The sequence below is a fragment of the Natrix helvetica genome (genome assembly GCF_964273705.1).
Source record: "Natrix helvetica genome assembly, chromosome: 2".
Classification (NCBI taxonomy): Eukaryota; Metazoa; Chordata; class Lepidosauria; order Squamata; family Natricidae; genus Natrix; species Natrix helvetica.
Genome location: NC_138552.1, coordinates 279,542,471 through 279,568,888, shown reverse-complemented (window position 1 = coordinate 279,568,888; position 26,418 = coordinate 279,542,471). Strand labels below are relative to the sequence as shown.

The window sequence follows — 26,418 nt, the reverse complement described above, 5'->3', positions numbered from 1 at the left end:
CTATCTTAAAGTTGCTGAGATTTGGAAACATTGTTCCAGAAGCATCACTTACTGGAGAGAGAGAAAAATAACACCATGCCAGGTTGGTTAAAAGAATCCTGCAAATGTTTTGTTTCAACTCGACAGAAATGTGGCTGGATTTGCACCATTCATTTGAATCTAATGTGGGGCTAAAAAAATCTAACTGATCCAACCACAGGGTTACCTATCAGTTCATTGCCTGGCATTCATAAATGATTCAGATATTACAAACCGCGGGCAAAAATAATAATAATTCCATTTTTCTTTCAGGTTTTTTTTTCTTTTTCTTTTGGGGAATGGAAAGAGATTTGCTCTGGAGAAAAGACAAATCCATCACATTGCATTAAATGCAGGTAAAGCAATTTATTTGTCATTGGAAGAGAAGAGAAAAATCAAGAGTCTTTTTCAATCAGCACTAAACCCCCCCCCCCGCCCTCCCCTTGATTGCAAAATTATTAAATGCTAACGGTGGGCATTCAGAAGTCCCTGGATTTTTTAGAAAACCAAACAGTCGGCACATCTGGAAGAAGAGGGCATCTTCCTGCGTAACCTTCCCAGGACACGACCCGTCTCTTATTTCTGCCCAGTGCATTGCTACATTGCCCCACCCTACGGAGTAAGGAAGAGGAAAAGCATTCTGAAACAGAAATTTCCTGCCTCCATGCAAAAGGAAGAATATTGACTATGCCACTTCCAAAGCCGATAAGGCGTCTTTTCTCAATGTTTGTTTTTCCACTTCAACCGGAGTCTTAAACAAAACGAGTTGTTGTTTTACAGACGCCGCCAGTAGCGTGCGGTGGAGTCACCCAACTTAGCCCCTTCCTTTTTCTGTGTGTGATTCATGGTTGCATTATTCAATTCCAAAATGGCCAAAGAGACTGTCTGGGGTTTCCCCCAGTATGTTCACAATGCGGGGAATCTATAAATCACAACAGAATTAACAAAGAATTGGCATGAAGGTTGCACCACACTTTTCTGGAGAGCTTTTTCTTCTCTGGTTAAACAGAAAGCATCTCGCCTGTTAATAGATACGGTTAGCTCCTTTCCTTAGAAGGGATTCCTTTCTTTAGCAAAGCCATCCTGGTAAGGATATTTATTTCAGAATGGCAGAAATTTACACCGGGGGTCAAACCTGGGAGGGAGCTCTGAAATCTATTGAAGAAACTTCAACATACAACAGTGGCTCTCTGTTTTCTGATCTGCCTGTGCCATCATGAGAAGAGGAGGAAATAAAGCTTTTATGAGGCATCCACAGGGGGTCAAATAAGCCAAGATGGCGGCTGTGTGGCCTCAGGATCAAAGTCCTGGGATGGCGTTTGATCAGGTTGTCGTGACTGTTTTTGACACATCCCTGGAGCCATCTGCACACACACACACACACACACACACACAATTTCTCTCCTATGTCTGGATGATTACAAGATTTCCTTGCTGAATAATATATATATTTAAAAGCCAGGCAGGGTGATTTGCACAAGAAGCACGAAGCAGGTTACTCTAGAACAGTGTTTCTCAAACTTGGCGACTTTAAGTCCTGTGGACTTCAACTCCCAGAATCCCCCAGCCAGCATAGCTGGCTGGGGGATTCTGGGAGTTGAAGTCCACAGGACTTAAAGTCGCCAAGTTTGAGAAACACTGCTCTAGAAGCTTGCGTGGTTCAGAGAACTCATGCAAACCACTGTCTATTTGGGCGTCGCAGGGATGGGATTTTAGAAATAAAAAGCCTGTTCTGTCAACTGAGCAGATCAGGGGGAAGAGAAATTGAAAGGATACTCACAGATACAATTTGTTCCTATCCTTTAAATAATGATTTAAAGCAGTGTTTCTCAACCTCGGGCAACTTTAAGACAAGTGAACGTCAGTTTCCAGAATTCTGGGAGTTAAAATCCACCCGTCTAAAATCTGGCAAGGTCGAGGAACACTGACTTAAAGAATTAGAAATCAAGTTAAATCAATGACATTGCAGGATATTTGATTCTTCTCAGGACCTTAGAAAAATGCCCCGATGGACAAGTTTTAAGATATAATTCAACTTCTCCATTTGAGACAAGCCAAACTCCAACTTCCTGGGTTTTACTTCAATTGGTCACACTCACACGTAAATATAATAAGTCTCCCAGGCTATCTCGATACCAATTTCCCCAAGGAATGCCTGCAGCTGTTCATGTGGGCAATCTGGAATGTTCACAGTTTTGATTGCCGTGTGAAACAAATGTGTCTCCAAGGCAGAGCTATAAAATCTACCAGGATGTGTGAATCTGTCACAGCTAGAGACCATTGAGTGAAATTCAAGGACCTCCCCTTTCTCTAAATTACGAGTGGGGCAGCTTTATCAGCCAAACATAACTATCCACCCCATTGCTAGAGAACAACAGGGAATGCGGGGGCAACATTGCTAAAATTGTGTATGTTTATATTTTCTTCATTCACATATATGTGTTCAGTTGGCAAGATGTTTAATGCTATTTTGCCGAGGCCAGTGTTTCTCAGCTTTGGTGACTTTAAGATCTGTGGATTTCAACTCCCAGAATTCAACTCTTTGAGTTGAACTTCCCAGATCTTAAAGTCACCAAGGCTGAGAAACACTGGCCAGAGAACAAAACCTGTGACTACTGAACTGAGCAATTTTCTGTCCAATATTGCTGGTACTTGTTTGGAGGAATACTTGGAGGGAGGGGGTACATGGGATGCAAAGTGTTTAGCTCTAGTTATTCGATTGTTTTGGACCCATCAACATTTTTGTAGGGGAAGAAGAAGAGAAGGACGAGGGTGAAAGCAGGGCAGCTCTGGGGTGGGGAATAGGCTTAGTCCACTCGTGCGTGGCTCCACCTTCACTTCCAGATGTTCCCATTCTCTCCATTCTCATGGAACTTGTGCAGGTGGTCGGCGTACCTGGAAGAAACAGGTTGAAGTTTGCATCAGCACATTTAGTATATCCAGGGGTGGTATACACTTCCCTTCCCTACCGGTTGGCAAATGTGAGCAAGCGTGCATTTGCGCTTGCTTTGCTCACCTGTGCCACCTCCGCATAGGCGCAGATCCTTCCACGCATGCACTTTTGGCAAAAAAAGGGCCTATATGGGGCGCCATAGAGCCGGGCGTAGGTGGGCAGAGCCACCCACGATTTCCGCTACCGGTTCGGCCGATCGGGTCCGAACCAGTAGAAATACCACCTCTGAGTATATCATGTCACTATGATTTACAGCATGTTTTCACGGATGGAAGGCAATGAATTAATCCAACTAAGTAACCCGGGGAGAAGACAGTGAAAATGATGGTGAAATTGGTTCAGGGTTTCTCCCAGGAGGTACGCCCGGAGCTCCTATAGATCCAAAGCAGAACCCAAGGATAAAGCTGTCTTAGCTTTTGATATTTAGGCTGCCTACTAAAAAGGAAGAAACATAAAAATAAATGAATTAAACATCTTTATCTTTGGACGCATGCTCATGGGTCAAGGCTAGGTAGGAAAATAGCAATAGGAATAGCACTTAGATTTACTGTATATACTGCCTTATAGTGTTTTATAGCCTTTCTGTAAGCAGTTTACAGAGTAAGCATATTTCCCCCAACAATTTAGGTCTTCATTTTATCAGCTTCGGAAGGCCAGAAGGCCAAGTCAACCTTGAGTCCCTTCAAGATGAAGGAGCCCGCAGCCTGTGTGGTTGGCCGACTCAGTGAGGTGCAAGATTGTGGGGGGTATAGAAAAGCAATTGGGGCAGCTGCTCTTTGCAAAGTGCCCAGTTAAAATGCGGCACCCCCTTTTTCAAAAGAGAAGGCAGCTTTGGGCCAAAGCAAAACTCCCTTTAAAAATGCAGGCTGTGCCCAGGTTCCCGTTTGCCTGGCTTGATTCTTCTGGCACCTACTTTTTAGCACAATAGGCCGAACAGTCTCTTCCCACACTCTCGCTCCAAGCTATCTTGTAGAGAACCTGGAGAAGCAAAGAAAGACAGTCCATTAATTGTTTTGTGATGCCTGAGAGGTTTGTAGTGGTCTTACTGGGTTTTTTGACTGGTTCTAATTTAAATGCTGAATTCACTGGGGCTGCATTGCCATGTTGGAGAAATATGCCCTTTGCATCTTCCTTGGTTGCTGCAGAGAACCTTTTCCCTAGTACTTCAGTACTCGGATTCAGTGACGTGCGGTGAGGTTTATACCTGGTGAGGCAGCATGTTTTTAGACTTGTGGACTTCAACTCCCAGAATTCCACAGTCAGGCATGCTCAGTTGCGACTTGCCGCCCTCCGCCCTGGGGTTCGGCCACGGCACCGCCTGCCAGAGCTGCGCGGAATCCGGGGTGCGCTTGTCGGGCGAGGGCAGTGCAGATGGGGAGCGGACGGAGCGGAGGAAGCCTCCCCCCCCCTCGAGTCTAGGGCAGCGAGTCATTCGATAGGCAACTTGCCTCTTGGAAGGAATGACTTGGCTTGGCTCCTGCTTTGTCTCTCCTGCCTCTTCACTTCTCCGTTCGGTCGTTGGGCGGCAGATCGAAAGCGGGAGCCAAGCTGGGTCATTCCTCCCAAAAGGCAAGTTTCCCATCGAATGACTCGCTGCCCTGATGATGAGAGGTTAGGCTGTGCCTCACTTGCCTCACCTGACTGCACGTCACTGCTCGGATTAAGAAAAATAAAAGTAAACTAATCAAGAATAAAGAATTGGCATGCACAGCATGCATGGACAGCAGCATTTTAGAAAACGAACCAACTTGGCTATTGTAGATTGCACATCTGTCTACATTTGTTAAATATATAATCGACCTTTCCTTTGAAACACTTTCTCCTCTGCAGGTGGTCCTCAACTTATAATTTAATTGTAATTCGCAGTTACAATAGCACTGAAAAAACTAACTTTGGGTTTAGAATTCAGGATTAGGTGAGCAGAGCGATTGCACTTACAACTTGCAACATTGCACTTATAAAATGGTCATTGCACTTACAATTGACACACCATTCCCCACAGTCGTGTGATCAAAATTTGGGTGCTTGGCAGCTCTCCATGTATTTATGACGGTTGCACCATCCCTGGGTCATGTGATCGCCATTTGCAAACTTCCCAGTCAGTTTCCAACAAGCAAAGTGAATGGGGGAACCAGACTGGCTTAATGACTGCACGATTTACAACAATTGCAGTGATTCATTTAAAAATCACATCTGACTCGTTTAACAACTGCCTTGCTTAGCAATGGAAATTCTGGTTCCCAGTGTGGTCATAAGTCCAGGGCTACCTGTAGGCCTCTCTCAGTAATGATATGGTGAGGTAGGGCTGAGAACCTGCCTAGATAAGGGTAGACCCAAGAATTTCATCAATGCAGCATGCTGCTGTAACTGATCATCCGTAAATGGGAAAACAGGAATGTCTCCGATTTAACGTCCCACATTAAAAAGTAACACCGTTGGCAATAGATCTTGTAGGCTCGCATTTTTCAGAATGGCCGTTCATGTCCCACATCAACCCCTCTAGACAACCCATGGGGTGAATTAAGGTAGAAGAGCTTTCCTCTGGCTCGTGCCCATCATGTGCTAGGTAGGCAGAGGTGGGTTGCTCCAGGTTCAGCCTGCATTGAGTGAACTGGTAGTAGGAGTCAACTTATCCTCCAGAGTACCTGAAGGCAGGACAAGAAGCAATGGATGGAAAATAATCAAGGAAAGAGGCAACCTAGAACTAAAGAGAAATGTCTTAACAGAACAATAAATCAATGGAACAGCTTGCCTTCAGAAGTTGTGGATGCTCCAACACTGGAGGTTTTAAAGAAGAGATCGGACAACCATTTGTCTGAAATGGTCTAGGGTTTCCTGCTTGAGTAGGGGGTTGGACTAGAAGACCTCCAGGGTCCCTTCCAACTCTGTTATTCTGTTATTCTGCTAAGGTTTCATGATCCTTTTGCACTTTGGGCTCTAGTGGCCCATAAAACTGCCTGGATCGTTTAAGAAGACTGTAATATTCAGGGACATCCACCACGTGGCTGAAGCTGACTCGGTCCAAAGCCACTGCAAGTGGTAGAGAGCCAGCTCTTTGAACTGAACTCTGAAGCTGGCCAGCTGCCCACCTGCGCATGGGAAGTGATCTATTCAACCATTCAGTCTTTTTCGCTGAACAGTCTGGTTCCTGTTATTTAGCCTCAAGGAATGTTTCTATCTTGTAGGGAAGCTCAGCATAATCAGCCTTTTCTGGACTGCAAAACAGGGAGAAAGGGCCTACTCTCAATCCCTTCAAGGATTGAGAGTAGGCCCCATCTTTAGGCCTACATGCTTTTGCAGCATTTGGTGTGTTCTCTCTCTCTCTCTCTCTCTCTCTCTCTCTCTCTCTCTCTCTCTCTCTCTCTCTCTCTCTCTCTCTCTCTCTCTCTTTCAGGATTTATGAGAGCTAGAGTGATATTAAAACAAGCAGTGCAAATACTTTTCAGAAGAGGCTAAGGAAAGTGTAAATCCTACTTATTCTTTCTTATGAATAGTGTCACCACGTAAATATTATAATTGCAATTTAGGCTTGAAGAGCTGCTCAAAAAAACCCTGAAATTTTAAAACATATATCTTCACAGCTATTCTTCAACTATATTTAGCCAATATAATGTTTTACAGATCTAGCTATTATGTTTGGTTTTGAATATAGGAGGTTCTGGACAATACTTCTTTTATCTACTAACTAGATTACTTCAATTCTTTTGGAAGGATTTGCTCAGATTTTACCCTGGAATAGGTGACTATATGGAAAAGTTGTAAAATGGGGCAAATCTCACTTAGCAATCGCCTCACTTAGCAACACAAAATTTTGGGCTCATTTGTGCTCATAAGTCAAGGACTACCTGCATATAACACAGATTGTTAGCCTTGCATTTTTTAAAGAAGAAATATTAATTTATTGAGTTTAACAAGTTATTTTTATGGTAGGGAGAAGAGCTAGGCTAGGAAAAGTAAAGATCATTTTCTCTTTAACTTGCTCTACCTGTGACTGATTGTTCTTGTAGATCAGGTACTCCCAGCCCACCCACCTCAACTATTTGGGACAATCTTCATTCAGTATGGGCAACAATTGGGGATGAAGAAGATCTTAATATCTGGAATTATTCTCTGGTTACGGTGTTCGTTCCTTCATTTTTAGGACTACGTTAATCCTTATTTGGTTGAACAGGACCTGCTGTGAATCCACTACCACGAGAAAAAGTACTCATCACTAAATCAGGCATGAACACAGACGACTGTCTCTATGCAGCTCTTAAAAGATGTATTCCTCCACTTCTAAGACAAAAGCTGTTGCAAAACAAATATACTTCTAAAAACAAATGGAAGAATGCTGCTTGTGTCTGCAATTGGAACTGGAGAAGGGAACTCAAGGGAAGCTGGTGGAGACAATTGTATTTTGTTAAACAGCCCAAAATAGAACAGCTTGGGACAGGCAGTGTCTGATATTTTTATCAAGTTACCAATTTGGCAAGTTCCCACTTTGGAAATCGCAGGGACTGACACTGTGCAAACCTAAAGCCTGGGAGTTTACAGCAGCATTTTTCAACCTCAGTCATTTAAAGATGTATGGGCTTCAACCCCCAGAATTTGGCAGCTAGCATGCTGGCTGGGGAATTCTGGAAGTTGAAATCCACAAATCTTAAAATTGCCAAAGTTGAAAAACACTGAACAATACCGCCCTTGGTGGCCTAGGGCCAGGTGATTTGCAGAACTATCTGGTTCCTATAATTCTGCCTCCTTTTCCAGATCTGTCAGAACAGGAAAGACCCCAGTCCACTCCGTCAATAATGCCAGTAGACAGATCTTTGGGTGGGTGGAACAAAAATCTAGATATCTTCCCCAACCCAACCCATTGCCTGAGGAATTCTGGGAGTTGAAATCCACAGATTTTAATGTTGTTGTTGTTCAGGTATACTGTGTCAGGCCTGTAGTTATGTTCCTTTTAGGATCTTTGGCCTGCCACACTTTTTATTCATTTCTTATGCTGTTTCATTAGTGTAGTAGTTGGGAGGGGGGAATAGAAAGGAGTAGGATTGTGGAATGTATTGTTATGGATTTTCTTAGAAGCTCAAGGTCGTCTTTTGTCTCCGTACCTCGACACCTGACCGGAAGCAGAGGGGTGTACATGCCAGCATGGAAGATGAAGATTGGACCATGTGATGAATTATGGGGTGTGGGGATAGATAATGAACTTTCAACTGGGTGAACCCACAGGATGTACATTAGAGTTGAAATTTCACAGCATAATGCCAACATGTCTGTCTTATTAAATTGGAGTTTTAAGGATAACTTTGCTTTGGACAATGATTTAATTCTGCATGATATTTGGAACGCTGACATACTGGTTTAGAGGACCAGGTATTTCCTTTCAGTAAACCCATTGGTGGGTGCGGGGGGTTTGCAGGGGTTTGGGAGAACCTCTAGCTAAGATTCTGTGCAGTTCAGAGAACCCCCAAATCCCACTTCAGGCTGGCCCCGCCCATGCCAGAGTCCTCAAGTGGCCCATTTTGGATGCAGGTAAATGCAGGGCACACACGGAGGCTTGGGGAGGTTGAAAAATGGGCCTACCGGAAATTCCGGAAGGCCAGAAATGGGCTGTTTTCGCCCGGAGAGGGCAAAAATGCCCCCACCACCACCGTGGTGCAGGAGGCCGACTAGGCCACACCCACCATGGCCACACCCACCCAGCAACCAGGCAGAGAACCCCTTGCTAAAAATTTTGAAGCCCATCCCTGAGTAAACCCTTTGCTTTTGTTAAATATGGTGCCCTTAGAAGCAGAAAGCAGCATCAAATTTGGTGATGGTAGCCACTACAGGTAATCCTCAACTTACAACCACTTACTTAGTAATCATTCAGCTCAGTTCTGAAGTTGCATTTTTGGCACTTGACAAATGGCCTGCATTTACAGCTGTTTGCAGTATCCCGTGGTCCCATGATCCCAATTTACAATCCCCCTCCCTCCCATCTGATCATGTACACTTGATCTCTGGGGAGAAAAACAACCCGTTATCAACAATTGGTTGGCCTAACAACTGCTACAAAAAAGGTCATAAAATCGGGTCTGGTCCCATGAAGACCCATTTTACAATGGTCAAGACTTAGGATCAGAATTGCCAGGCTCAATTATAGTCATAAGTCAAAGACTACCTGTACCACAAAAAGGCACTGTTAATATGTGTGTTTTGTCAAAACTGATCACTGGAGGAGGGGACACACTTACCAGGAAAACAAGGCAGTGCAAAAAGAGCGTGTAGAAGAAAGCAATAGTACGAGCCATCTTGTTGGAAAGGACAAGTCTTCCCTGCAGGGACAATAAAAAAAGTGAAAGGAGATTTTAAGGCTATGAATGTCTGAGATCTTGGGGAAAAAACACAAATTCTGAAGCCGTTCACTTCCCTGTCAATTTAAGATTACTTTCCTAAACCTGGGATTTCTTCTAAGTTTTGCTAATAGCAAGAAGTCCTGAATTTTGACTGCCAGCTGTTGGGAGAAAAAATCATTCTCTAACCCTTCTGAGATTTCTGGAGACATGAAAGCTAAAATACTTCATAACAACAACAACATCTGGATCACCACTTAAACATGCTGGGCTTTGGCAAAATCACTATCCGTCAATTGCAAAAGGCAGTTTTACTTAGAAAGCTTACCTCTTGCGATGATACTTCTAACACCATCTAACAGGTGCTTGGGAAGTACTTGACAGGTGAACAAAAATGAGAAATCCAGTCTAACATCTGGCTGACTCTGTGGTCAACCATGATAATAATTTATTAAATTTATATGCCATTCAACTCCCAGCAACTCTGGCAGTTTACAGTCTGTCTGTCTGTCTTTCCATCTCCCTCTCTGCCCCCCTCTCTCTATGGCTGTGTGTGTGTGTGTGTGTGTGTGTGTTCCAGCATAACTCTGGAATGCCTCGAGCAATTTCAACCAAACTTGGAATGCAGATGACTTACTCTCTGGAGACAAATACTGTGGGGGTAAGACACCACTAACACCCCTTGGTGTGTGTGTGTGTCCTGGCACACAGGTGGCATACAGAGCCAAGCTCAACTCCACAGCACATGTGTGTGTGCCTCCCGCCGGCCAGCTGATTTTCAAGTCGCATTTGCACGGAGAGGGGGGGAGCGCAGAGGTGTGTGGCGCGAGTCCCCCTGTGGCCCAGCTTTGCCCCCAGGAGGCTGCAGGGAGGACTACTAGGCCCAAAACGGGGCCTGAGGGGGTGTCGTGCGGCGTGCACGCATGTGCTGGGGGAGGGGGGAAGAGTGCATCACTATAGATATCATTCATTCCTTTTCTTGTCTAATACAGGAGTATGAGAAATAAATACCCCGGCAAACACTGGGTTATCAGCTAGTTGTAAAAAAAAACAAAAACAGAACAATACAGGAAACACAAAAACTGCACGAGACGAAGGGACAACATGACAGAGGGAAAGAAAAAGAGACAAGACTACATCTTAGGAAATGGAAATCTGATGTGCAAAGGGGCCTGAGTGAATGAACGAAGCAGCGCACCCAAAGCTATGGAGAATTGGATGCAGGAGATTCTGGCTGAAAGACCAGGGATCCGATTCCAGTAAAGACAGCCATAAAAAAGATTTATTCACTGGCACTTAGTCCAAACTACCTGGAGCATCTCTTTCTCCCTTTCCTTCATCTTTCTTGCTCAGAAAGCTATGAGGCAAGATCTCCCTGAAAAGCACATTTGATCTGCTGGACTCCTAAACTGTGCAGATATGTTCTCTCCTTCACATTATAGATTATGCCTATGGGCACCGCAGCTGCTAAGATGCTAATCAGGCCTTGCCAATCTTAACTGGGTGAGGCTGGGCAGGTTTTCCCTCTTGTGTGACAAATGTATAGTTGCCTGCAGCCATTATGGGATGCCCTTATATGCATCCATAGGTGGGACTAGTCCCATAGGTGGGACTAATATCTTGTTGACTGCCCTTTTGGCTGGAGGAGAGGCTGGAGACAGGATTCAGCCAACCACCAAGTAGAGAAAACTTTCCCTATGGAAAAGATTGAACTGGGAATACACACAATGGCAAATTACCATTGTTGTTTAACTGTGTTCTATTAGATCTGAATGGATTTGGTATTTTTGACCACTGGATTCTTCCCAAGGATCTAGCAAAGCTAAAGATGCTGTTGTAGTACATGCATTATTCCCAGCAAGGTGATTGCTCCTCCCATTGTGAAGACCGACTAATTGCAGCAAGTACTGTATTTTTCAGAGTATAAGACCCACCTTCTCCCTTCTAAAAGTGGGTGAAAATTTAGGTGTGTCTTATAGACCGAATACAGGCGTGTTTGACCTCCCAAACCCTCCGTGTGTTATGTTTTTGCCCTCCCCAGCCCCCAGAAGCACTCTGCGGTGCTCCGCAGGATCTGTTTTCACCAAAAACGATCCTGTTTTTGGACTCCCAAGCCCTCCGCCTGTCGCATTTTCGCTCTTCCAGGTCTCCAGAAGCACTCTACAAGCCAAAAACAGGCCTGTTTTTTGGTGAAAACGGGCCATGTGGAGCACTGCAGAGTTCTTCTGGGGGCTGGGGAGGGTGATAATGTGACGTGTGGAGGCCCAAAACTATTTTTTTTCTTGTTTTCTTCCAGTAAATTTAGGTGCGTCTTATAATCCGGTGCGTTTTATAATCCGGTGCATCTTATAGTCAGAGAAATACGGTAGATTTCAGCAGTCGAATTTACCAGGCTAAGGGTGGCTTTATCCCATGGGCTGAGACTTTGGTACTTCCTCTGACGTTCCTGCAAATAAAAAAGTCACACAGCTGAGATAAGACCACTGGTTCTTCCAAGAGAGGAGCAGAAAAATCAACAACCCCAGCCAGTGAATTAATTCCAGTTTTAATCTCTTTGGCGCGCTAATGCAAAAAGATCCTGGTTCGATTCCCTAGCAGGCCTTATTTCTTTAAATTAATTAATTAAATTAAAAGAGACTCCATCTAGTTGCAATAAAACGAAGGATATCAGCCTAAAATAAGCCATCTAGGTAACATTTCATTTTTAAATTTTAAAGCCTCTTTGTACTTAGTGGCAATAGATCGTATCCTATATAGCCTCAGTTTGCCAACAGTAAAATGAGAATGCTGTTACCTTCTTTCACAGGGTTATAAGTCAAGACAATGAAGATTATTTTATCAAAGGCACCAGGTCCCATTGAGGAAACAGCTCAAAGTGCCATGAAAAATACTAAAATTATTTTTATGTAAGCCTACTAGAAGCCATGTTGACAACAAAGATAAATCTTTGCTACTATATAATGCTGGAGAATTATTATTAGGATTTATGCATTCTCCATCCTACTAAAAAGGTGTCTTTCCCCCCCTCTTTGGAAAGATCTCCAGAGATCCCTACCTTTCGACTGAAAGAGGTGAATGGATCCAGGCGTTCCTCATATTGGGAAGAGTAACGCAACTCTGTGTCATCACTGCCAGATCCCTGAAAGAGAGACCGTTGGGTTTGTAAGTGATGCTTAGTCCCTGGTGACTTGCACGGATGAAAATGGTCAGTTCAGAAGTAACACCGAAGCGACTGACCCCCTTCAAACATGAAGGTTCAGCACGAGAGAAGTGGTCTTGCTGATGTAGCCAAAATGGACTCAATGGATGATGAGTTGAAGCAAGAGACGCAACAATGGAATCCATAGAACTCATTTTGGCTATTGAGTCTAAGGTCTTTAGCATTAGGTAAAGGTAAAGGTTCCCCTTGCACATATGTATTGGTTGTTCCTGACTCTAGGGGGCGATGCTCATCTCCGTTTTAAAGTCGAAGAGCCAGCGCTGTCCGAAGATGTCTCCGTGGTCATGTGGCTGGCAGGACTAAATGCCGAAGGCGCATGGAATGCTGTTACCTTCCCACCAAAGATGGTCCCTATTTTTTCTACTTGCATTTTACATGCTTTCAAACTGCTAGGTTGGCAGAAGGTGGGACAAGTAATAGGAGCTCACTCCATTACCTGGCGCTAGGGATTTGAACTGCCAAACTGCCAACCTTCTGATCGACAAGCTCAGCATCTTAGCCACTGAGCCACTAATGCACTCTTTTGCATTACAGGAATCCAAAATTCGGCTTCCCTCAAAAATGGACTATTTAGCCTCCGTTTGGAACAGCCAGTGAAGATGAGTCCCTTGCCTCTGTGGACAATTGGCTGCACCACTGAATATATCTCAGGAAGCATACACTCTCCGTCTCAGCAGGACGGGCTCTATTACTTTCCTGACCCGTTAGACAAGAGACAAGTCAGATTGACACAAGGAAAACCCCGGTGGGAGTTCTCAGTGGGTGGCTGGACAAGTAATAAGTACTGTGGGACAAGTAGGCAATAAAAGTCTTCTCCAGCAACAGCCTTGCACGAAGAAGAAATAGGAGGGAGCTTCTTAACCATTTTTGATGTAATTGGTTTAAAGCAGGGGTGTCCAAACTTGGGAACTTTAAGACTTGTGGACTTCAACTCCCAGAATTCCCCAGCCAGCTGCTGGCTGGGGAATTCTGGGAGTTGAAGTCCACAAGTCTTAAAGTTCCCAAGTTTGGACACCCCTGCTTTAAAGAGAAGTGACACAAGTGGATTGAATAGGATCGAATTGGTGCTAGAGGGTCAAACCATTTGCAGGCTAGAGGTACTCAATTTGTCTTATCAATCTTTCTCCTGGAAAAAAACAGCCAATTTTGCACCTTAGAGATTGCGCAAAAGGGTCCAAACGTTTTCCCCCTGTCTTCTCCAAGGGTGATGAAGACTGGGAGCAGCCTGTAGGCCATGCGGTGCCCCTCCATTCCTTTGACCAAGGGGACACTGACACTCATGCCTGAAACCAACTCTCCCAGAATGTCATTCAAAAGATACATCTCTTCCAAGAACGTTGGGATAAAAGCAGATCAGCAAGCTGTTGTTGCGATGCTGGGATTCCCGAGGAAAGCATTTTGCTCTTTTCTCAGCTGCTTTCTTGACAACGAGATTCTTGGATTTTTACAGCCCACCACCAGAGTCCTTGGGAAGGAGACGAGCGCTCTCTTCTGGAGGCAAGGGGGACATACAGGAGAGAAGGGAGGGCAAACACAGCAGGCACTCGAATCGGGCTTTATGGGAAATAAACCTTGCTTTTTGAGACCAATAAATGATTTTGATTCTAACTTCTCTCAGAGGTCCAGGATGAAATAACAGATTAAAAATGAAATCAGAAGCAAAGAAGGAGAGGGATGATAGCAGTGTTCCAATATTTGAGGGGCTGCCACAGAGAGGAAGGGGTCAAGCTATTTTTCAAAGCACCTGAAGGCCAGACAAGGAATAATGGATGGAAACTGAACAAGGAGAGATTCAACCTAGAAATAAGGAGAAATTTTCTGACAGTGAGAAAAATCAACCAAGGGAATAGACTTTGCCTTCGGAAGTTGTGGGAACTTCATCACTTGAGACCTCTTGCTGCTGCTACTACCAGTTTGCCCAACCCACCTCTGCTTCCACCCCTGTGTTGAAAGAAATGTCCTTCTGGGTTCCGCTCCAAGTGGGGAAAAAGACACTGGAGACATGGAGGCTACTTGGAAAGATGGTTTTAATGGTGGACAGGACCACATGGCCTGAGTCCTGAACAGAAAAGGTGATCACATGCTTCAATGTTGGGGAGAAGAAGAGAAAGGAAGAGAAGAGAAGAGACTGAAGAAGGGCTTGCAGGGCTTTTTATAATCTGTTTGGCCCCACCTATCTGTTTCCTGTTCCTGTGTAACAAATGTATTCTGATTGGTTGTCAGACTCACATGGGCCCGTGCAAGGGCAACCCTCTAGGCTGAGTTTTGAATCCAGGTATGGTTGAGTTCAGATGCCATGTGGTCAGTTGAGTAAAGGCTTATATTATCATGCCTTAATCCCATCCCCCTGGAGCTGAAGGGGAAAACTCTTTTATTATGTAAAGGGACTGGCTCAGGCTTTAATGGCTCATTGACAAAAGGTGGGGGCAGGAAGCTGCAGGGAGAGTTACCTTGTCTTTTTTAAACATGTTTCTATCCAGAGAAATATTCTGCCTTTTCAATATTTCCTAGGATATTTCATTTTTCCGGGAGAGGGCTGGGTAATAACTTTCCACACCAGAGAAGGCCTCCCCATTGCTAATCAACAGAGGGCACTGTGTCAACCCTGGAACAGGAACAAGTCTACTCTGGTATCACATCAATAACAGCACAAATGGCTCAACAGGCATTCTGGTCACTCCCTGTTAGGCCTTCCTATGCCAAAAGGAACAGATGAAGGATAGCCAGGCTTGTCCTGCTTCAATAGAGACATGTTCAGCAATAGCACATAGACTTATACACCGCTTTACAGTGCTTTGTTACAGCCCTCTTTAAGCGGTTTACAGTGTCAGCATATTGCCCCCAACAATCTAGTCGTCCTTGTTAGGAATGTAAGCTAACGGTTGGGTCAGCAATATATAAACCATGATGGTAGTACTGTAGCTTTAAGTACTGCTGTAATGGGATTGGTTGCTGTTACCTCAAGAAGCCATAAGAGGGAGCCAGAATGACTGTTAGCTCTCTGTTTGTTAGATGCTGATGGGTGAATACTGCTTGTAGATGTATCGTGAGTTATTGTGAGTTTTGCTACTGTTAGCGACTTTGTGTGCTGAACTGATTATATGATACTGGACTGTGTTCGATGGATCATTCCTTAACTGAGAACATTGATAACTGACTGACCGAACCATGTGTAAATTGAACTCTGAATACCTCTATTTTCCACGTAAGTAAAATACTATTACTTTTACTATTCGGTGTCCCTGCATGCCGGTTTGTGTGTGTTCTTCCACACCATTCTCATTACGCTTCTCTGCACACTCGCTCTCCTAACAGTCCTCATTTTACCCATCTTGGAAGGATGGAAGGCTGAGTCAACCTTGAGCCTGGTGAGATTTGAACTGCCAAATTGCAGTCAGCAGAAGTAGCCTGTAGTACTGCACTCTAACCACTGCGCTATCAAGACTCCAAGCAAGCGAGGACAACATGCTGCAAGACCTGCCTCAATAGAAAGCAGGAGCTAATCTTCCTTATTCTATCACAACAGATCATGGGGATGCAGAGGGAAACCGAAATAGAAGCTTAAACTGACTAAAGTGGACTAAACTTATCACATTTTGTAGCTCATGGAATGATACACAGAGCTCTACAGGTAGTCCTCCATTTATGTCGGACCCTTCCAAAAGGTACTTATGACTCAGATTTGAAGTGCCGATGGCCACCAACCCCGTAGTCATGTGATTGCATTTCGGGTGCTTGGCAAGCAGTCTGCTTTTACAGCCGTTTGCAGCAGCCCACAGTCACATGACTGCGATATACTATACCTTGCAGACAATGGGTTTGTTTAATAACCAGAGATCCACTTAGTGACCGCTGCGAAAAATGTAAAATTGGGTTGGTTGTGTGTGACGACCTGCTTAATGACCGACACTATTTATAACTGTAATTCCAGACTCAGTTACGCTCATAAGTCGAGGACTACCTAAACAGGGTAAAAAAGGAAGATGGACAGGATCGTTTTGCAAACACAGATCCGGGTTTCTACTACCGGGGTCTCGAAACGGGCAGTCCTTCTGCTTTGCCAACTCACCCGGCCTGGGTAGCTTTGCAGGAACTTAATTTTTTCATAAAGTTTGATGTTGTCAGCTCGCAGGTTGTCCAGTTCGCTTTGCAGCGCTTGCATTGTGTGCTGCATCAGACGGTTCTCCTGACATTAAAAGAAGACCAAGGGACCAAATTAAACCTGGATGCTCAAAACGGCACCGAGGCAGCAGAGCTCCCAATCAAAACACAGGCATGAAATAATAATCTTACGGAAGAAAAGAAGTGCTAATAACCATAACAAGAATGACGATTTACACACGGTTTCTCAATGTTCACTCTGCCTAAATGTTTACACCAGGGGTGTCCAAACTTGGCAACTTTAAGACTTGTGGACTTCAACTCCCAGAATTCTGAGAGTTGAAGTCCACAAGTCTTAAAGTTGCACGGTTTGGACACCCCTGGTTTACACCCAAATCATCTTCTTTGAAGCCATTTGGCAGCTTCATAGTAATGTTAAGATTGGAACTAAGAAGTTCCCTAAAGTTTTTTTGTCCAAGAGGCAACTGGGCTTTCCTGTTTTTCTTTGAAGACGTTTTTCTTCCCATCCAAGAAGCTTCTTCAGCTGTGACTGGATGGTTGGGAATAGAGTCAGAGCTGAAGAAGCTTCTTGGATGAGAAGCGAAACGTACTCAAAGAAAAACCAGAAAGTCTAGTTGCCTCTTGAAAAAAGCACTTTTGAGACAACCGTGACCTGGATGACTGAGAATCTCCATAAACAAGTTCCCTGAACTTTAGCTATTTCACCCTACAAACTTGATTCACGGCCTTTCCATTTTAAAGGAGGTGGGGGGGGGGAGTATCAAAAGTAAGAGGCAGATTCAGTTGCCTCTAATCAATAAACCAGCACTAATCTGACTCAAGTTAAAAGGACCTCTTTTATTCATTTTTACAGATGAGTAGAATCCTGGATGAAGGTGAAATTAAAAAAAGAGAACCGGGCCTTATATCAAGGAAAGTATGAGAGAGATTCAGTTGCTGCTCGTACATGGTGTCTAATAAAATTGACTCTTTGACCATCTTAATGTTAATAGCAGTGGTAAAATCTATTTTTTTTTACTATTGGTTCTGTGGGCGTGGCTTAGCAGGCGTGGCTTGGTGGGGGTCATGTGACGGGGTGGGCGTGGTTATGTAGTCATGTAACTGGGGGATCAAAAGACAGAAACTCACTTTAACAATGTTCTGCTGGAGCAGGGTTGGACTAGATGACCTCCAGATCCCTTCCAGCCCAAAGAAGCCTGCTGGGAGCAAAAATGGACTCCCCCACCCTCGTGTTTCCAGAGAACCTATAGTAAAAAAAATGCTTAAAAAGTAAAAAAAAAAAGTTCCAAAGATCAGCTCTGCGACGTGTGATCGTCAGAAACTGGTTTTTTTTTTTTTTACTTTTTAAAGTATTTTTTACTGCCGGTTCTGAGAACCAGTACCATTTTTTACTACTGGTGCGGGGGCCCTGGTTAATAGTTTAATATATTGCAATTGACACCTGAGGTTTATTAAGGAGAGTTTAACTACAGCTAAATACTATAATGAATGAACAGGCCGGTGTGTTTGTATAACAATGACATATTAAAAAAAAGAATGGATGTGTTGATTCTGGCCTCTGGCTCTTAGATGGGCATCTTATCAAATCTCCCAATCCAGATTTAGGTGTGAGAAAAATCCACTGTCTCTTACCGCTTCCAGCTCATGGTTCCGGGCCCGGAAACGCTCCCTCTGGCTAGAGATGATCGAGAGCAGAGAATCGACTTGACCTTCTGGAACCTGGATGCTTGCTGACGATGGCTGGCCTGCAAAACAGACTATGGTTAGAGATGAAGAAGATGGAGAAGATGAAGGCCAGACCCAGGGAGTACTGAAAAAATGTTCTGCCTGCAAGATATTTTACAAAACCAGGTGGGGTTCAGAGAAGGACTTGTGGCAGTGGTGGGTTGCAGGTGAAATGCCCCAGTACGGGTGCACTGGTGCCTGCCAGGAGCACTGGGTACCGTTCCGGTACGGTGCTCCGGAGGATCTACCTGCCTGCCTGCCCGCCCTCACCTGTATTTGAGCTCTTGGGTGCTTCTGCGCATGGATTGTACAGCACCTGTGCGACGCTCCGCCGAGCAGCTGGAGCGTCACGGAGGCATCGTGGAGCGTCGCAGGAGGTAAGGACGCATGCAAGCGCTACACGTGTGCACACGTGCTGAGCGCATTCATGTGGTGGACGCTGAGCCCCGTTGCACCGTACCGGTTGCACCGGGATCTGGAACCCACCACTGACTTGTGGTCAGTGAAGATGGATTCTGCCACTTCTCTTTGCTGATTAATTGGTTAAATGTTTTCCAACAATGTGCTTGAGCAGAATCCAAACAAGGCATTTACCATAGAAAAGTGCCGTTGCTTCTTTAATGGGCTCAGGAACAGTCTCCAAGTTCTGAATGGCAGCCCCCTTGGGAAACAGAAGAAGAAGAAAATAAACGAGTGGGCAGGTAAAGAATTCCTTCTTTGAAGTATGTTTTCATCCCTGCATTGGTGATGAGAAGTTGGAGCTAGTTGTCTTTTTTCGCTCCTAACTCCTCCACTAAGCTTTTCTTTTCCCTCCGGCTTTGAGGTGGGCATGGCCACCTGTTATGTCCTTCAAAGGAAAGGCTGATGTTCTTGCTAATCAGAGTATTCCCCCCCCAATAAAAATGATAGGTATTCTGATAAAGAATGGGGCATGCCAAGCAGCAAATTTGGATCGTTATAGATTATTTTGAAAAAAAAAAACAAAACACTCGGACTAATTTTACAGATGGCATCTCAACTACATCAGGGGTGTCAAACTCGATTTCATTGAGGGCTGCATCAGGGTTGTGTTTGACCTTGGAGGGATGGGTGGTGGTGGTTGGGCATGGCCATGGTGGGCGTGGTTCTGGTTGGGCGTGGCCATGGCAGGCATGGCATGGGACTCGTGTGAGGGCACCTGTGATAGCCAAATATTAAGTCAGGACTTTCCTGAGACCATGCCTCACTCTCATTATAATCTCCTTCCTTCCTTCCTTCCTTCCTTCCTTCCTTCCTTCCTTCCTTCCTTCCTTCCTTCCTTCCTTCCTTCCTTCCTTCCTTGCCTTCTTTTCTTTTTCCTTCCCTCTTCATTCTTCTTTCTTCCCCTCTTTCCTTTTTTCCTTCCTCTCTTCCCATCTTTTTATTTTTCTTTCCTCTTTCCCGTTCTCCTTTCCTGTCCCTTCTTACATGGTCAAATGCAAAACATTTCTCCTTTTGTTTTTTTAGTTTGTTCTGATAGCACTCTACTAGCGAAAACTGGGTGCGGGGGGCCGCAACAGCCTCCTGCAGCCCCGCCAGCAAAAACAGAGCTCTTTTGCTGTTTCCAGGCCGGCCCTATGGGCCGGATCTAAGTACCCCGCGAGCCAGATCTGCCCCCCGGGCCTTGACTTTGAGACCCCTGATCTACATGGTTCCTCCCTGCCTGTCTTTGCTGTCTTCTTCAGGGACTCACCTCAGCATCTGGGCGATGCATGGTAGACAGTGACTGCATGGTGCTGAGATCATGCTCCAGTTTCGCAATCAGATCTTTCTGGTCGGTCACTGCCGAGACAGCTTCAGTGAACTGGATCTGCAAATCAGTACAGCGGCCTGTCGGGGAAGAACGAGATGCTTTTATTGTTGCAAATCACCCCAGAGAAATATTGAGAACACCCCACCTTCTGTTGGCATTTCTGGGCTTCCAGGAGGCAAGACCAGATTAGGCAAGAAGAGGAAGAAAACTTAAACAAACCTAATCAAATTGGCCTCTTCAGACATTACCTTGCTCCCCCCAAATGGGTAGAGGAACAGAAGCACAAAATAACCTGACCAATAAACTATTTATTTGGTATATATAAACATACCGTACCGTAAGAATGCAAGGGAAGGGGTGGGTGGGGGTAAAGCTCCTTTCAAATATACTTCCTGTAATATAAACTTGTTTTAAAATTAGAAGAGAGCATTACAACACATAATTCCTCACTGGAGTAGAAACCGGTGTTATCCAGGAGTTGTCTACTCTTACATCAGTGCTATTAGATTTGTGTGTGCGCGCGTGCGCCAGGATGGGTTCCTGTACTGGTTTGAACCAGTTTGGCTGAACCAGTTGTGGTTTGGCGGCCTGAGTCTCTGGAACCGACAGCGACCCAGGCCTGCCACGCCCCCAAACTGGTTTTTCGGGCGCCGCCGTAGGCACTGCCATCTTGTTTTTTACTTCTACGCATGCACAGAGCAATTTTTATTGCACTGTGCATGTGTGCACAGTGCGCATCAAGTACGCCCATGCGCCCACGAGTGAACTGAGAGTAGTGATTGCTAGAACCCACCCCTGACTGGTTGGTACTGGTTCGTTGTGCGCATGCTTCTGTTCTTGCCCCTGAGAGTCCAAGACATAATCTGAGTATTTGTGCGGAAGAAATGGAAATGAGATATAGTGGCGTGATCCATTTTTCTCAGGTACCTTAAATTTCTTTTCTTCTATACCACCCCATATGGTATTATTTGCTTGGCTCTGCACTCCGTATTTCTTTTCATTACTTTCTAATAGCCTTGTCTTCTACTGACCTTGATGCTCAGAGATCTGCTGTCCTAGGCTTACATTGTTTATCTCAACCTTATTGGTGTAACGAACAGATGCCTAACTGTCGAAAGGGAGGATGAGTAGACAGAGCCCCCCCCCCAAAAAAAAGACGCCTCCCCTGGAATGTTGTTAGCAGGCCTTTCCAGATGTTAAATTAGATCAGCCTCCTCCACTTATGAGAAACTATTTAAGTCAAGAGAAGTCCAGGTGAGATTGGAAACTTCAGTGTGCCATGTTCCAGCTGGCACGAGAAAGTGGTTTCTCCATAGTTTCCTTGGAGTTCCTGACTGCAGAAAAGGCACATAGGTATACTTTTCCCTGGTAATCAGGATCAATTCAATGAACATTTGGGCTCTTTAGTCTACAAGTGTGTTTGTTGTCCTTAATGCTTAAAGAATCTACTGGAACCCAACTGGCTTTTTAAGGGATAGAACAAGCTTACGTATAAGCAAGTCGTTTGGTATAGAACCAAACCATCAGAGGCCTCTGTTTTATAAAAAAAATACAAGGATAACTGTGGACTTTTGTTCATGGGACCAGAGGTGGGTTCCTATCGGTTTGGACTGGTTCAGCCGAGTAGGTAGTAAGTTGGCCACCCACGCATCCGAACCGGTTCTATTGGCGGAATCTTGGTTATTTTTGCTTCTGCGCACATGCAGAAGCAATGTTTTCCCTACTGTGAATGCATGCATAGCACGCAACAAGAGTGTGCACACCCAAAGTGCGTCCCTGAGCGAATCGGCAGTAAATGAATCTGGAACCCAGCCCTGCATGGGACCCTTTCTAGGGCATTTTAACCAGAGGTGGTATTCTACCGGTTCGGATTGGATCACCCAAATCGATAGCGGGAATCACGGGTGGCTCCTCCCACCCGCACCCGGCTCTATGGCATCCCATTTAGGCCATTTTTTCACCAAAAGCGCATGTGTAGAAGGATCTGCGCATGCGTGGAGGTGGTGCACACTCACATTTGCGAACCGGTAGGGAAGGTAAGTATATACCACCACCCCTGATCTTAACCATTGATTTTTCAACCTTCCCAAGTTATCATTTGACATGGGACATTAATTAGACTTATTGGCTCTCCCTGTGAGCCTTGAAATGTATGTTTTAGGTCTTCCTCCATTGTGACAGTGCATTAGAGGGAGAAGCTGAGGCCAGAGGTCTCTTGACCTCCTGCTCTTCTCTCCTTCCTGGTACAGATTAGTCCTCTCTCTTCTGGTTTTCAACTCATGGAAATAACAAGTTCTTTTCCATTCTGTATTCTACCTTAAGGACTCCATTTTGTTCTGGAACTCCATATTAAGAAAAAAAGTGAAAGAAACTGGGACCGATCAAAAGAAGTGCAAGGACAATGGACAGAGAACTGGAGTCTAACTCTCATGAGAGAAGAAACTGCATATCGTCAGACCCAAAGAAACAAGTACAACATGGAGTTACATTTGAGTAGTACCTTTATTGTTACTTGCCTACAAACAGAATCTTGCCAGACTAAAGCAATTATCTGGAATAATATAGGTATGCTCTGTGAATTGTTAGGGAGGGTCCGACTTTGCTATCTTCCTGCCTACCAGACATCCCAAGCTTCACTGTCTCTTTGTCCTCTGGGAAGGAGCCTCTCCTCCTGTGACACCAGATGACATTCCACCGCAATGTTCATATTTACCATGAAGAGAAAACAACCATGGAGGAATCTGATGGTAGTTTTTAAGTATTGGAAGGGATGTCACAAAGAAAAGAGTAAAGGCGTGTTTCTCTTTGATCCTAGATAGCATGGCAATAAAGAATATGCTTCTGTTTACAGGAAGGCAGATTTAAACTGAACTTTGGGAAAGCATTAAATGAAAGTAAGAACAGAGGGAGATAGTAAGTTTCATGAAATGTTTTCACAGCTGCATTTGTCATCTATCTTTCAATGATGCTTTAATTTGGACTCTTGCTCTGCTCTTCATGGTCTAGATCATGGTCTAGGTGTGTCAAACTTGATTTCATTGAGGGCCACATCAGGGTTGTGTTTAAACCTTGGGGGGCTGGGGTGGGTGTGGGCAGGGTGGGTGTGGCCAACTCAACATCACTCATGTTGGGGATGCCTGTCATGGCCTGAGCACTCTAACAGTGAAAACAGTCTCCTGAGCTCCGTTTTCTGCTGCGATGCCTCCTGCAACCCTCTGCCAGCAAAAACGGAGCTCGGGAGTGCTGCATGTGGCCGCCGAGAGCTCCATTTTCAGCTGCAATGACCTCCTGCAACCGCCTGCCAGTGAAAATGGAGCTCGGGAATGCCGCATGTGGCCCTCGCGAGCTCCATTTTCAGCAGCAATGGCCTCCCGCAGCCCTCTACCAGCAAAAATGGAGCTCAGGAGGGCCACATGCAGCCCTCCCGAGCTCCATTTTCACTGGCAGAGGCACCGTGTCCAGTCCTTAGCTGATTCCAGGGCAGCCCAGCGGGCCAGATCTAAACAGCTTGTGGGCCAGATCTAAGTATCCCACAGGCCAGATCTGGCCCCCGGGCCTTGAGTTTGACACCCCGGTCTAGGTAGCGCTTTCTATCTCTAGGATTCTATGATGCTCCGGTTTGCAAGCAGGGACCAAAGTTAGAAACACAGAAGCAGTGCCTTGCCTTTGCCCTGAACAGCCTCTCCAAGGATCAATTGGGCTTATAGCAGAAGGTCTACTCGAACGGAGACTTCAAGGCCACCTGCAGCTCCTAAAAGTGGCCCGTAGGAAACTCCAAAGTTGTTACAATTAAAATGGCCGTATTTGACTTGAAGACAGACAGAAATAGTTAAATGCATGACCAAAGCATTCCGTGTTAATGTACGGCATTCAATGCTTTTTATTTGAATTAAATTTAAAGTCAAATCAGTCATGTTTTTTTTGTCCCTGCCCTGCTTTGAAGCACACCTTGTGTGACATGCTACGAATGGAAGAGTGTAGGTCTCAGCCAGGAAAACACGCAGTCCTGTGCTAGAGGAAGAAGGCAAGGGGACAAGCAGGGACCCATAGAAGAAATAATAGTCCAGCCTGAGGCCTACTCTACTTGGACCTCTCCAATGGAGACATTTCTGAGCAGCTTCAAGCAGCAGTAAGTTCTTTTGAGATGGCCCTTGAAATCAGGGGCACCAGGAAAAGATCCAAATGGGAATCCCTTGCCACCCAATGCTTTCTCTTTGTTGGCTGGAGATTCTTCAGCCCTAAAATGCCTTCTCCCCTCACTTTGGGGAGGATTGATTAATAAAGGGAGGGGGAAGTGGTGGGATTCAGCCAGTTCGTACCTATTTGGGAGAACTGGCTGTTAAACTTTCTAAGCAGTTCAGAGAACCGGTTGTTGGAAGAAATCTCATTTTGCTTTTTTCCACTTTACAGGGCTGATCCTGTAAGGAAGGCAGGAAAGAAACATTCTGGTGTTGTTTCTAGCCTAATCTTTATTGCCCTTCTTACAGAAACTGCCTCTCCGGTTAACCTTTATTAAACAAGTTGTTGATAGCAGAGATTGCCTCAGTCATTATTCACTTCCCTGAGTATTTAATAGAACTGGTTGTTAAATTATTTGAATCCCATCACTGGAGCCGAGGGGAAGTTAACTATACTGGTGGGAATGGGGATGGGACTAGGGGGAGGGGGGAACTCACTTCATCTTTTATTGAGATGCATAGCTTTTGGATACATGACTGAGGTTGTTACCACAGTGGAAGGGTCAAACTTTTTGATTTGGGTTTTTTAAAAATATGCTTCCAATTTGGAAAGCAATTTAATGCACTTGTTTTGCTCTTCTGTAAGAATTAATGGCCTTTTGCAGCTAGATTTTAATGGCATAGTCTAGAAATATTCTGGACCACAAAAATAAGGCCAGGAAGCCATGTGTCACCCGTAGCTTGCTTAACCCAATCCCATTATTGTCCTCTCCTTTCTCTACTCTATTTGATCCACTCTATTTGAAGAACAGTCTGGTCCAAACCTGATTAAAAAACAAGACTCAACCATAAGAAGCGAAGCAATGAAGATCATTAAAGTTAACTGTTGGGACATGGATACCTGGCTGTCATTTTCTACAATGGGGTGACATGTATTATCATTCCATTTAAATTGTAGCCCTTGTTCCTTCCTTTGTATCTGTGCACCTAAATTGCAACTTCTAGGCAAATTGTCTTTTCAACAACAACGGAGAAGCTATAAAGTCAGCTCTACTGTCAGCACTTAGCAACAGATGTGAGGTTTTCCAAAAGGACAATTTAATGTGCTACTGTTAATCTTTTACAGGCTAGGAAACGAACATTATGTTTTGTTTCAGTTGTCCAAGTAGATACCCAACATTATAATTTGGGAGAGTGACAGAGGCCGCCAGGCACAGGGGACCATCCTGTCAACATAGCATCTGCTAAGTGTTGCATTTGGGAGTTTTCTATTGGATTAACTTGGGCATCCATCCTATTGTCTACCACGTTTCAAGATCTTACAGGCAAGCAACTGCCCTTAATGTGTGTCAGGCCCCAAGAACTAAGAAAAAACATGTGGGGTTACTCCTAGGTAGTTTCCTTTATCGTTCTTCATTTACAGACAGAATCTTGCCAGATTAAACAATAAAGCACCATGAGCCATGGTGGTGCAGTATGGTGTTTCCTCAAAAATAAGACAAAGTCTTATTTTCTTTTGACCCCCGAAATAAGCACTTGGCCTTATTTTCGGGGAGGTCTTATTATTTTTGAGGTGCAGGAGGTGGCGAGCGTGGCCACCTCGTGGCTCCTGCTGTGTTGCAATATTTTTGGGGAGGGTTTATTTTAGTGCATGCACTCAAAAGCCCGATTGGGCTTATTATCCGGGGAGGTCTTATTTTCAAGGAAACAGGGTAGTTATAATGCAGTACTGCAGGCTAACTCGCTGCTTACTCCATGAGTTCAATTCTGAATGGCTCAGGGTTGACTCAACCATCCATCTTTCTGAGATCAGTAAAATGAGGACCCTGGTTGTTGGGGGCAATAGACTGACTCTGTAAACTTCTTTACAGCGGGCTGTAAAGCATATATGTCTAAGTGCTATTGCTAATTTGCATAACTATAGAAATAGTCTCGGAAGTGCTAGGGAGGAGCCATTTTAATCCTCTTTCTGCTGATCTGAATTTCCAAGCTTTGCTACCTCTTTGCTTCTGTAAAGCAGCTCCTCCCTCCTGGGAATCCAGACTGCATTCCACCACAACAACGTATGGACATGGCAGTGCGGTGATAATGCTAAATGATTGGAGCTG

General features: G+C 44.7%; 1 protein-coding gene across 1 annotated transcript in view; it reads right to left on the bottom strand.

The window, feature by feature from the left end:
* Positions 1-1,617: 1,617 nt before the first annotated feature.
* The window catches only part of CUX1 (cut like homeobox 1), a 376,350-nt gene continuing 351,549 nt past the window's right edge, over positions 1,618-26,418 (bottom strand). The window contains exons 15-23 of the mRNA XM_081940393.1: positions 20,073-20,209; positions 18,956-19,022; positions 18,269-18,381; positions 16,584-16,700; positions 12,350-12,433; positions 11,684-11,740; positions 9,196-9,276; positions 3,885-3,949; positions 1,618-2,913 (exon numbers count right to left, since the gene is read on the bottom strand). Coding sequence (XP_081796519.1) covers positions 2,853-2,913; positions 3,885-3,949; positions 9,196-9,276; positions 11,684-11,740; positions 12,350-12,433; positions 16,584-16,700; positions 18,269-18,381; positions 18,956-19,022; positions 20,073-20,209 — 782 coding nt within the window. The 3' untranslated portion in view covers positions 1,618-2,852. The remainder of the gene's footprint in view (positions 2,914-3,884; positions 3,950-9,195; positions 9,277-11,683; positions 11,741-12,349; positions 12,434-16,583; positions 16,701-18,268; positions 18,382-18,955; positions 19,023-20,072; positions 20,210-26,418) is intronic.